General features: G+C 42.4%; 1 protein-coding gene across 2 annotated transcripts in view; it reads left to right on the top strand.

Annotated features, from left to right (window-relative positions):
* The window catches only part of RYK (receptor like tyrosine kinase), an 84,876-nt gene extending 79,337 nt beyond the window's left edge, over positions 1–5,539 (top strand). For both annotated transcript variants that reach the window (XM_070433436.1, XM_070433435.1), the window contains exons 14-15: positions 2,338–2,474; positions 4,429–5,539. In XM_070433436.1, coding sequence (XP_070289537.1) covers positions 2,338–2,474; positions 4,429–4,540 — 249 coding nt within the window. In that variant the 3' untranslated portion in view covers positions 4,541–5,539. The remainder of the gene's footprint in view (positions 1–2,337; positions 2,475–4,428) is intronic.
* The last annotated feature ends 7,830 nt before the right edge of the window (positions 5,540–13,369 follow it).

The raw sequence follows: 13,369 nt of genomic DNA, 5'->3' as shown, positions 1-13,369 counted from the left end.
GGCAGAGATTGAAATGTTTCAGCTGCATTTCACCAAGGATTGCCAGCAAACCACCAGAACTAGGAGCAGGTCAGGAAGGATGCTCCCCACAGGCTTCAGCTGGGGCATAGCCCTGCCGACACCTTCGTGCTGGACTCCTGGCCTGCAGAGCTGTGAGAAAGTAAATTCTGTTAAGCCACCCAGTTTATGGCACTTTGTTGTGGCAGCTCTAAGAAACTAATACGATCTGTTTTTTGTTTTTTTTTTTTCTTTCAAGTTGGATAGAATTCACCCAGTGAAACTGTTTGGATACATAGTTTCTTGTGTGTGGAAAGATTTTTAATTATGAACTCTTTCTTTAATCGGTATAGGGCTATAAGTATTTTCAAGTTGTTCTTGTGTCTGTTTGGGTAATTTGTGTATTTCAAGGAATTTGTCCCTCTAACATTACATTTATTGGCATAAAGCTGAGTTCGTAGTATTTTTTTATGTCCATAGGATCTGTAGTGACGTTCCCTCTTTCATTCCTGATATTGGTAATCTGTGTCTTTCTTTCTTTGATCAGTCTACTTTAGTGTTTCTCAACTGGGGGGAAGGAGGCAATTTACCATACCCCACACCCCCATCCCCCAGGCAGGAGACCTTCAGCAATGTCTGGAGGCGTTTTTAGTTATCACAACTTGGGGTGCTGTGCAACATCCTCCAAAGCACAAAACCTCTCTCGGCAAAGAATTCCCCACCCCAGGGTCTCGGGAGGGCTGAGGCTGGGAAACCTGTTGTAGGGTTTACAATATAGACCTACTTTCAAATAATACTCTGCCACTTCATGTTTAATATAAGCAGCTTGCAATGAAATAGTTCCACTCACCCCGTCCATCCTCAGTGCTATCATGGGCATGCATTGTACTTGTCTAGGTATTATAAACCCCACAGTGCAGGGTTGCGGTTGTTGCTGTAAACAATCTAGTGAGGACATTTTCACAAGAGGGAAAAATACCTAGTTGTTACTGGTATGTTTTCAGCCCTCTCTCCATTCTTTGTTCTGGTCCACGTTTCCGTCTGGGGTTCTTTCTTTCCACGTGAAGAGCTGCTCTCCTGGGTCTTGCAGTGCAGGCTCCTGGTGACATTCGCTCAGCTTTTGTTTGTCTGAAAAACTGTAGTTTGCTTTCATTTTTGAAGTATATTTTGATTTGGTGTAGTATTCTCCAGTAGCAGTTTTTTAAATATTCTGTAAGATATCGTTCCATTGTTTTTTTGTTTACAAAGATTATAAGAAATAAAACTTTTATTCTTTAATATAGGCTTTTTTTAAAAAAAAAAACCTTTATATTTTAGGGAGTATTTCAAGATTATGTTATTGAAAAAATAGTAACATAAAATTTAATGCACTATGCTCAGATTTTGTAAACAGGCTTGTTTTTGTCTTGTGTGTTTTTCATTTTATTTTTTTCCTTTTTTTTTTCTCCTTCACTCAAAAATTTTTGAGGCAAGTTATTTCTCAGCCTCAGTTTCCTCACCTGTAAAATCAGGCTGCCAATGATTCTCACTGGTTTGTTGTGAAACTTAAGTGAGATACAGGATACACAACTTCTAGAACTTGAAAGGGCATAAACAGGATACCAGGGTACACAGGTGTCCTCTTTTGTGCCTCCTTTCTGACCTTGGGGCTCACATGTGGCAGCAGATCAGCGGGAGCCCCTCTGTGCGTCCTTCCCGGCCATGTGGCAGCAGCTCTGTGTAGACATCTTGCCTGCCCTCCACACGCTCCCAGGAGCCACGGGTAGCCAGGGTGACCAGGAATGAGTACTGTGGCCTCTGCTTAGGAGTTCTGCTCCTGTCAGTAGTTCACAGGTTACTTTTAAATAAATCTGATCTTTTACTCAAGCAAGGTTGGGAGATATCTTCTCAGATACTTGTTAATTTAAATTATGTGAATATAGTAAAAAACCCATGGCATTCTATATTTTACATATTTTGCATATTTCACTGATTCAGGATGCTCTTCCCTCCAGTTAGGCTAAAGTTATATTCATTTTCCACTTCTCAATTGTGGATACGAGCTACAGTATTTAAAGTAACAAAGTTTCATACTAGGAAAACTTATAATCAACAGTAAAAAAAAATTTTTCCAATGTATCTAATCACCTTAGAATACCCATTAATGATATTCACATTAAAGGATGAATCCACAAATGCTTTTTTTTTGTCCCAGCAAGATAAACTAACTGGGCGTGGTAGATAATATTTTGCTTTCCCTAAGAGTTGGTGAATCTGCTGTTTGGAGTCTGTACCGGGCCACAGGCAGCAGCACTCTGACAACTGTTCTAAATACCCCTCCTATGCTTTCCTTCTCCTCAGTGGGCCTTCGGAGTGACGCTGTGGGAGCTCATGACTCTGGGCCAAACGCCCTATGTGGACATCGACCCCTTTGAGATGGCTGCGTACCTGAAAGACGGTTACCGAATAGCCCAGCCTATCAACTGTCCTGATGAACTGTAAGTTTTTCTGTGCTTGAAGACATGGGTTTCATTCCTTTCACGATGTTGGGATAAAAGAAAAGCAGCAGATGTCCAAAGGCTTCCCTTTGAGAATAATGACTCTTCAGACGTGAGTTAGACTCTTCCAGAGAACCACAGAGTCAGCCAGGCTCGTCCACTCTTTAACGCATTTGACATTAGGACTTTTTGCATCTTATGTTTGTAGCGCTTAATCCATCCAAGAGACTAATGTACGTAGTGAGAAAACACTGAACTTTATGTGGGTTACTCTATGCAGAGTGAAGGATAACTTTTATTTATACTAGTAGAGTCTTAAGGACATATCTATATATACAAAAGGCTAATATGCTAAGTGTCCGACCATCTGACTGGTCGCTATGACATGCACTGACCACCAGGGGGCAGACGCTCAATGCAGGAGCTACCATGATACGCACTGGCCATTTAAAGAGAAATGGCACTGTGGACCTGGTGCCCACAAAGCAACACTCGGCTTCCCCCAAGTGGGACACAGGCCCTGCCACCACCCCAGAGCAACAGCCCACCAAATTGCAGCAAATGCTGCCAAGACCCCATGGCACAAAATGTGGCTCACAGCCCAGTCCAGCCTGGAAATGGTCGCTGTGGGCACTGTATAATGACGTCACATAGCAACTCCCGGCTTCCTCTTCCTAGCAACTAGCCTCCTTGGAGTTTCTTCAGTCCAGGAACCCAACTTGCTGTATAGCCAGGTGGAAACATTTCACACTGTAACCAAATGTCTATGAAGCATTTTCCCATGCCTCATCTCATTTGATCCTCAGAGAAGTCCTGGAGTAGGTAGATAGGAGACTCGGTGGAATCCTATTTTCATGAGCCAAAAAACAGAGATTTAGAAAGCTTAAAACTTGACCCACCTGAAAAGAAGTAAGAAATGGTGGACCTTGAAAATGACTTCAGGTTTTCTCACTGCACAGAATATAATCAAACACTGCTGCAGTTAAATATTTTACCCTTTGTTCTCCCTGTGTGATCTACAATAATAATCTGCTTCATATTGATATTTACTGCTGTGTTGCTGACAATTACCTGAAAGCGAAGTTGGGGTGCTTCACTGGGCTGGAAAAAGTTTAGCTAAATCAGAAAGCAGGTCTAATTAAGCAAGTTTATTCTATGTATATAAAGGGCTAGGTTGACTCATGCATGCACGATACATATAAAGCTCTTGCTGGTGCCAATCGCACATGTGTGTTTTGATCTGTCACTGTTGATCATGAATTTGGTTGACACTTCTGTTATAAAGAAAGGGCGAATAGCGATATTAAAATATTTCTTCTAATTAATTTCCTTTCGATGTGCACAAATTTGTGCACTGGACCACGAGTTTAGTTATAAAAAGGCTTTCTTGTTGTCCTCTTGCTGTGCCAGTTGGTGTCAATTGATATATAAAGATGTTTTGAGCTGGTAAGTGAAATAGTTCCTGTTTCCTGCTTTTATCACATAGCTCAACTTCCCCTGTAATGGGACTCGGTCAGGGGTGATTGAGTGCAAGGGTGACTGTCATCTCGTGCTAGAATCCCCTGAGGTTTCTGCATCACAGCAGGTGACAGCGTTTGCCCTGATTTTCCTGAAGACCCAAGGTTCTTAGAGCTTACCTAAAGCTTCCTCTTCCTCCAGGTTCTTTCTCTCAGAACATACGTTACAGGATGACACAGGTATTTACATGAAGTCTCTGTATCTGCTGATATATTTTGGTATGCTCTCATGAAGAATTAAAATCCACATGTAAAATTCACATAACTCCTTTTAGCTTCTTTTCGTTGTAGAGTTCCCAACAGGTAGTAACGGTGATTGATTTTTAATATGTCATCCTCTCCACGCCCATATGTGGACAGAAAACATAACTGGCATCAAATCTACTAAAAAATTCGGAGTACTGCATCGTCACTATACCATCTCTGTTACTCTGCAGATTTGCTGTGATGGCTTGTTGCTGGGCCTTGGATCCGGAGGAGAGGCCCAAGTTCCAGCAGCTGGTACAGTGTCTCACGGAGTTCCACGCAGCCCTGGGGGCCTATGTTTGACTGTCACATCCCACAGCATCCAGGCAGAAACTGCCCGCCTGGCTCACTGGGAGCCAGCCATGGACGCTTCACCCATCCCGCGACGCCAGCAGAAGCACATTCGTCTTCCAGAACACTGTGCCTTAGAAATGCATTAGACTCTGAACTTTTAAAGACAGACTTAATAATGGGGAATGTTTTCTAGATATCACTTTTATTAGGTTGAACTGAAAAGGTTTTTGTAAATTTTTTGGCCAAAAACTTTTAAAACATAGTTACTTTGGACTAGGGGTACCTTCTTACAAAATAAATAAACAGTTTTTAAAATTGTTTAAACACTTGGAATAGCCATTTTAGTGCCAACTGCTTTTTACTTTTTTTACTTCATCAAGGTAAAATGTAGGTGATTCACCTTTAAAGTTTTAAAAATATTTATCACTAGTCTTGGGAATGGTTTGTCTTCGAGATGAAGTACTTTTTCTTAGGAAAAGAACAACAGCATACAAAGATGTCTGGTTTGCCTTGTACAAGAAAAGGCAATATTGGAGGAAGAAAACTGAAAAGCTAGAATGAAAAAAGAAATAAAAAAAATACTTATTAGAAATGGAAACTGCCCTTTCATGGAAAATTGTTTTTTATTTTTTTAATGAAAAGAAGTTCTGTTTTTTTACTTTTGAGGAAGTAGGAGTTGAGTTCATTGAAACATCATAAATTTGTCAGATATTAGCTTTTCCAGGAGCCAGAAGTATGTTTGGAGCAAGTCAGTAGTAAATGGTGATTTTATTTATTTTCACTCTCTGGAAAAGGTGATAATACAATTTCAGAGAGTGAAGTCACGTTTTCTAAGGTTAGGAATCCCTTTGTAGCACCTAGACTAGTGCTATGCACAGAGTGGGTGCTCAAGTTGTGAGTTAAAAAAATGTAAACTGGTAAATTTTGTGCTTATCTTCAAGGCTGACAAGTATAAAATTGTTTTTTAAAACACTTGAAAAATTAAAGGATTTGTTTTCTGTTATGGCAGTATTGAAAATATCGTTCCTAGTCAATGATTGGTTTGAACATGCAGCAGGTAGATAGGATGTTGTATTTCATGAGTGTTTTGCTAAGGCCTTCAGCCCCTGATACAATTACAGCTATTCTACTCAGCCTTCAGGTTCCAATAAAAAGTTGGAATTATGATTACAAAGAAGTGTCACAACACTGACACTTTTCTCCAGAACCTTTAAATTAGGGGTGTGTGTGTATTGGTGCTTGGTTATAGTTGGCCTAATGCATAGTTGAATGGGCCTCCTAGATGGTTAGGCCTAAAGGTGCCTCCGCTACTCCCATCCTCATAAGTGTACAAGGGGGAATGCGTAGCAGTTGGAGGCCTTTGCTGTTGCTAAAGAAGCTTTATGAATTAGCAGCACATCTGGAAAAAATAGCTCACACAGTCCATCCTCTGTCACAAACAGGCCAAGAGCATGGTTTTTCTATGTACGATTTATTAACACTGGCTGTTTGGTTTTATGAAGTACTCAACACCCTGAATGTCCAGTTGTTAAAAAACTCTTTGAACTCTTTGTAAGTTATAGATGTTTTCATTCGCAATCTTAGAAGGCATCCAATCAACACATATTGTTTAGCACTAACTATGGTATAATGTACAACGCTGGCTTCCCTTCCAACATTCAGCGCATTCTTTTTTTTGTGTTCAGTTTAGTGCACTGTTTAGAAGTCACAGTTCTATGTACAAGGTCAGCTCAAAAGAAAAAGTAATGACATCTGACTTCTTTCCCAAGTTAGCGAGTAGTAAGAGGTGCTGTCCATTAGCTGGGCTGGTGGTGCCTTTATCCTTATGAATTTGATTGTAAGCTGTTGTATGTATGTATATTTGTTTCATAGTAGGTGGTTTAAGAATTTAAAGAGATTTTTCTTGCCAACCTACGTGGAGTCATTGCCATAGGAAGAAAAGAGCAGTTAGATTTTCCCGGCTGTTCTCCCAGTTGTTTTGTCGTAGATTGTGAAGGTCACTGAGCAGACTTTGCAGAAAATGATATTTTTATAGGAAAGAAACAAATTGACAAAGCACTGACATAATATTATAAGCTGGCTCTAGTCACCCCTCTGTCCTTTCTTGTAACACCACTATTATAAGAATATTTTATTTGTAGAAGCAAGGAGGATTGGCTATTTATTCAGTATGTATGTGTTGAGTGCCCACTGTATATTTGGCTCTAAGATATGCAGGGAACAAGACAGATGAGGTTCTGCCCTTTCTAGGGCTAATATTCTAGTTAGGAGAAGCAGATAATAAACTTTAGATTTTGCTAAGTGCTATGAAAATAAAGTAGAGTGGTATTATAACTTTAGATGTAGTATTTAGCCAGGCTTCTCTGAGCAGGTGGCATTTGAGTTGAGATCTGAATGCCAAGAAGACAGCATTGAGAAGGGACATAATTGCAGAGGACTTAAAGCAGGAACAAGTGTGCCTCTAGGCTCAGCCCTTCCTGTTTATCCTCCAGCGGCTGCTGCTGGAAGAAGAGAACAGAGGTCGGTGTGACCGGACTGTAGTCAGGGAAGGGCGGGTTCCGCATGAAGTCTGGGAGACATGCACGGGCAGCAGGGCCTTACAAGCTATTGGGCATATTTATATTTTATTTACATACAATGAAATTTTAAGGATTTTTTTTTCAGTAAGGGATTGACTGACATGAGCTGATTTGTCATTTTAAAAAAGGTTATGCCAACTCTTTTGTGAAGATTGCATTGTAGGAAGACAAAGGCAAGAGTCATGAGACTTTTAAGAAACTGTTACACAGTTTAGGAAAGAAAGTATAGTGGTTTGGGAGATTGGAGGGACAGATTGGAGATACGTTTTGAAGGTAACAGACAGGGTGGAGTGGAGAAGGAAAGAGAGTGATCAGGGATGACTAATTTGTTTGGGGCTTGAGCATCTGACTGTATGGCTTAAGCTATATAATGAGACGGAAAAAACCCTAGGAGGAACAGGATTTTGCCGTGGCAGGGGGATCAGTAATTTGTGGTAGGCTGTGTTTGGGTTGCCAAATGGTCATCTGAATGGAGTAGATATATGAGCGTATAGCTCAGGGAAGAGGTCTCATTGAACATGTAAGTGGAGGAATGTAATGTAGTTGATCTTTAAAAGCCATGGCACTGGATGAACTTGCTTCAGGTAATGGTGTGGATGGAGAGGAGGTCCTAGGCCTGAGTCCTAAGCACACCGGCATTCAATGGTATGAGAGGAAGACTGAGAAGAAGCCACTGCTGTTGGAAAAAGCAACAACAAAAACAGGAAAATGAGATGTCGTGGAAACTCAGGGAAGAAAATGTTTCCAGTGGAGAGAGAATCTTCTGTGGGACTTGGCGTTTGGAGGGTACAAGTATTGACAACACCAGCAGGGATCAGAGCAGGTTGAGGTGTGAACACATGGGAAAAGGGAGATTCTTCTGTCGTCAGAGCTATTGGGAAATGGAGTGGTAACTAGGGAAGGTCAAAGAAGTGTTCTGGGAGGGGTTTTTTGGTGGGAGTGGGGGACAGGGAGGAGAGCGTGTTTGTTTTCCAGATGAAGATACGGGTACCAGAGAATGTTTCTTTCACAGGCTAACAGGAATGACCCAGTAGAGGGAGAAAAACCCCTGTGGAGTATGGGACATGCCTCTTGCCCTTTGGTCAACAGGCATGAAAGCCTCTGCCCTCTACCTCCCAGTCCCTTTGGTTGTGGTAAAGGTTATGGTTTTAATGGGGAAATAATGTGAGGGTGAGGGGAGGCGGTAAACAAAACGTGAAACATTCCCACTGAATGACATTCTATTGAGTTGACTAACCTAGAACCTCAGACCCATCACAGTGTCTGGCTAGCTGCCATCTTTTCCCTGTTGCCTCTGTAACTGCTAACTGCTCTTGGCCCTTAACCCTTCCAGCCAGCCTCTGCCAGAGTAACGCTTCCCACACTCCCATGCGGAGCTGCTGCGTTCCTGCTTGACACTCTTCAGCAGTTTCCGGAGCCTTCAGGGTGGGGATGAGAACTCCTGGGTGCAGTCTCTGCAGTTCCCTTGCTTCTCCACCGGCTGGCTCACTACTGCTGTTCCACCTGTTCCTTCTTTTGCATGTGCTGCTGCTCTTAGAATGCCAGGCTTCGGGTTAGATTGCCCGGCTCCAGGAGTCTCCTCTGACACCTTCCCCTGCCCCTGCAGGAGCTTTTCAGCCTCTTCCCTGGGTGTGCACGCCCACAAAGGTAAGACGGGGGCACATGTGGTTATTTATTTTAACCACTTGGCTGTGCATCTCTGAGGGTAGAAACTTGTGTTTCCCTGAGATCTCAATCTCCATTGCTTCATTAGCACTTGACATATGGTAGGCTTGAATATTTAATGCATTGATGAGTAAAAATATCTAAATTTACATAAGAGAGCAATTAGAGGCTTAAAAGAAAAAAAAAACTAAGTCCTTCAAAGGATTATCTCATATTTAAAGTATTGTGTTTTAACACCGGTAATATTTGTATTCAAATGGAAGTTTTTTTTATGCAATATAAACCAAGAAGGCATGAGATAAAAAGAGACAGATTGGTGGGGAAGACCATATCCCCCTGCAGAGCTGGCTTAAGCACCCCCATCCTCATTTCCCAACACCCTTTTTACTTTATTTTCCTGCTTTTTCTTTGGTCACAGGAATACAGTAGGTCCTCAGGTTACGTCGGAGATCCGTTCCTACGGCGCAACGTAATGTGATTTTCGCTGTAAGTCGGAACCCACCTACATAAGCACCTACGTCACTCACATGGAGCACATACACAGCAGTATGTAATGAAGTGAAACAGTAAAAAAAATTTAAAAGAAAGATAACAATTCCTGACCTTTAATTGTGGTAAATAAATAATAAAAAACATAAAGCACATATGTACATCTTTAATATAAATAAATGGGAGATGGCAACGTAACCACGAAATGACGTACGTCGAGGACTGCCTATAATTAAGCCTGATTGCAAATTCTGCTTCAAGCTTCTCTACAAGGCCAACTTTGTTTGGAGTTACACACGACGTAATTCATCAACTTTGAAGATTGTTTCCCCGGTGTTATTCTCCCATGCCCCTCACTCATGCCAACACCATACAGTAAAAAGGAGGTGATATAATTTATGGGGCTAAAAAGAAAAATTTAAACAGTTGCTTATTAATAATTTTTGTTTCTACATTCAATTTCGCCTTTAATATTTCAGGACAACATTGAACTTAATTTTCTGGGACACAATACAGTTATCTTGTATAACTGTATTTAGTCCAGTCACGTGCCACTTAACCGACAGAATACCTTCTGGGAAAAGTGTCCTTCGGTGACTCCGTTGTTGTGCAAATATTATACGACTGGCAGCGCAGTAGGCTTGTTTACACCAGCATCACCACAAATACATGAGTAATGCGTTGAGCTACATATGACCTTAAGCTGCTGTATTACTAGGAGTAGGAATTTTTCAGCTCCATTATAAACTTATAGGACTTCTTGTATATGTGGTCTGTCATGGATAGAAATGTTATGCCATGCATGACTTTGTACATTTTATATATCAGTAAACAATCCGTGGGTTCTGTTTTTTTTCTGAGAGTGATGTTCTTTAAGTAATTCAGGCTAACCAGGCCTAGAGGGCTTAGTAGAAGATATCTCCTAACCCTTCAAAGAACAGATGTCAATATTTATTTTTTAGCTCTGCCAGTATTGTTCAGTGGTTAGAGTGTTGGCTCACGCACTGAAGGGTCTCAGGTTCAGTTCTCAATGTTTCTCTCTCTCTCTCCCTCTCTCTCTCTCTCTCTCTCTCTCTCTCTCTCTCTCTCTCTCTCTCAACAAGATACTCCAGAGACTGGAGGGCTTGTCATGGGCCCTGGCAACAGAAAAGCACCAGCGTTATTTAATGTTCTGAATAAACTTCCTCTAACGCTGACTTTCCTCAGGCCAAATGGGTTTGACTTGACCTTAATCTCTTCATCAGGAAGTGCAGTGTCTTGCTATTCCTGTAGTTTAAGTTTTGTGTTGGAATCTCTAGGCAGTGTCCCTCTGGCCTTTGCCCTTTTGTTTTTTCTTTTTTCTTCCTGAGAAAGACCCACAGATGACTTAGCAGAAAGAAGGGCGGCTTTCTTTGACCTGATAGACATTCTTGGTCAGCTAAGCAGACGCTTGTCTTGTGTGAAGGGCTCCCCAGGGTCCTGCTTGCCCCTTCTGGGAAGGCAGGAAAAGGAAGCCCTGGCGCTGCTAGGCTTTGTGGAAACCTGGTATTGCCTCCACCCAAGGGCCTTCCCCTGTCCCCACCGTCCTCTGGCCACTGGGAACTTCTTCCTGTTCTTCAACATCCCTTTATTGCCAGCCTCAGCATCTGGCTCATGTATTGCATGTCCCTCTTAAAGGAACCTCATTTCCTTTCCACAGGATGTGATATTTCAAGTTCATTTTAATAATATAATATGATTTAAAAGGAGCTATTAAAATGTTTTTTTCCCCCTCTAGCCACCTTAGCATAGCATTGCATTTTAGAGCTGAAAGGAGAATAACCTAATACTTTTACCATTAAGGAAACTGAATTCAGTATCACTTTCTAGACACAAGATGAAAAATAGGCTCTTTCTCTCTTAAGGAGGTAGGTGTTCCTTCCCAGGAAGAGGGATTAGTTATTGGAGTGTGCTCCAAATAAATTAATGCTCCAAAAGTGGACATTTTAATTCACAGCTGTCGAATTAGTAAACATTGATTTGATTTGATTTTTTTAGATCTGTGGGCAGTTTGGTATTATTGGAGCATAGTATTCAAGGCAGAGAGTGGCAAGAGAGAAGATTCAGGAGGCAAATGGCAGATGTGTCGTGAAGGGCCTGACATACTAAGAAGTTTAGACTGTTTTGTAGGTGATGGAATCAGTGGAGGGCTTCCATCGGGTAGTGGTGTGGTCACGCTTGTTATAGCAATGTTAGTGACAGGTGGCCATTGCTTACTGTGTGCAAGGCATTGCACTGCTTACTTTACCTGTGTTATCTCATTTAATCCTCACATGCCTCTTAGGAAGCATTGTCATCATCTTCATTTTAAAGTAGAGGGAAGGGAGGCTGAGATAGGTTGCACAGGTAATACATAGTGGAGCTGTGATTTTAATCCAGGGAGTCTGTCCAGAGCACAGAGAAGACACCTTTACCAACAGGACTGCAGGAGGGGCTGGGATGGGGTGGGAGACCCTACTTGGTGGTCTCAACATTTGTAGAAATGTAAGGAGTTGGATAGACCTCTGATAAACATCATGAGAATTGGAAGCCGTTATTGGGGGCAGTTTGCAAGGGAGCTGAAGATCAAACAAAAGTGGCACTGAGCTGAGGTTGGAGATAAGAAATGTATGGTGGTATTGTCCTGTTTGGTTATGGCACTTTCTCCACGGATTTGACTACAATAGAATCTGTTACAACAAGGAGTGGATTATATAAGATACATGTGTATTTCTCTCTCACCTTATAGTCCACAGCTGGTGGAGTAGCTCAATTTCCAGAACCACTCAGAGTCCTAGGTCCCTTCGGTCTTGTTCTGCCGTTCCGTAGACTATGGTAACATGGCTGCATGGCCAATGCTGGGGCTCTGAAAGGAGGTAAGAGAAGTGGAAAGCAAATAGTTTCCCTTTAGGTAAGAAAGAGAGAAGTTGTACACATCACTTCTGCTCATATTTCATTGGTGAGAACGTAGGCACCTAGCGCAAGGAAGTCTGGGAAATGGGTCTAGCTGGGCAGCCACGTTCCCAACTAAAACCCTATTCCTATGGAAAAAGAATAGATTTGGGGGGCCAGCAAGCAATCTGCCACAGAAGATGAAGGTAACTGTAGGTTGGTGGATGAAGGGTTGAGTTCTTCCGGACAGGTGTGAGGATAGCAGTGCAAGAGAGTTTAGGGTGTTGAGGTGTATGTAGTTCAGGGGGTCAGCTAAGAGCTCCAGCTGGGCAAGGTAGGTAGGCCAGGCTATCGTGGGCCTTGGAAGCCTTGAGTCCAGGAGGTTGCAGAGTAGATGTGAGACTAAAGGAGGAAGTGGTTGGGATAGGAATTAGTTGTTCATGGTTAGAGCAGGAGCTAGAGCTGGATGTAGAGGTGGCTTAGTTCTGGGAGACACGACCTGTGGTGGAGCCATGGGTGTAGGAGGTGGACATGGTGAGGTGGGGGTTTGCAGAGTTGAGGCAGTCACAGGGCATGTTTGGTGTACCCTGCACAGTGGTCAGACCTCCTGTCTTGGCACTGAGTACCCTTCACCATCTGGCCCCTGGCTGTCTCACCTTCTCTCCTCCCTTCCTCGCTACCTAATACTAAATCGGTGTTCATACCCCCCTTCCCATCAATCCATACTCCTCCCCTCACCTATAAAAACCACCCCACGTGTCATCTCTCCCAAAGGCCATCCTTGGTCCCTAGCCTCTTAAAGTCTCTTTGTTTCTGTCGGGATACCAGCTGTCTTCTTCTTTGCTTAGTTATAGTTTGTAACTTAACCTTACATTGGACCAGTTTGGCCTTTCTAACCTATTATATATACACTACATATCTACTACTAACAGGCAGTTTCTATACTTATTTTTGTATCAAACTTTTGAGGCAATCTGATTGGCCCATCTCTTCTCTTCTTTTCACACTGGACCATAGCTGTCCTGGATGTGAGCTACCATCAGCTGGTCATGCATGTGCAGGGGAACAGAATGGGCAGATCAGGACACTAACCTGGCTGCTTGCCATGCTGGTTCAGTGCCGAGGCTGTGACCTGTGGGGGCAGAGCCGTGGGAAGGAATACAACCCCATCATTGCTGATCTTCCTGCCAGGCCTTGAGTAGGGAAGGGGTTTTTA

This window comes from Myotis yumanensis, unplaced genomic scaffold (genome assembly GCF_028538775.1).
Source record: "Myotis yumanensis isolate MYYU_CA2020_CCGP unplaced genomic scaffold, mMyoYum1.0.hap1 SCAF_14, whole genome shotgun sequence".
Lineage (NCBI taxonomy): Eukaryota > Metazoa > Chordata > Mammalia > Chiroptera > Vespertilionidae > Myotis > Myotis yumanensis.
This window is presented reverse-complemented; position numbering and strand designations above follow the sequence as displayed.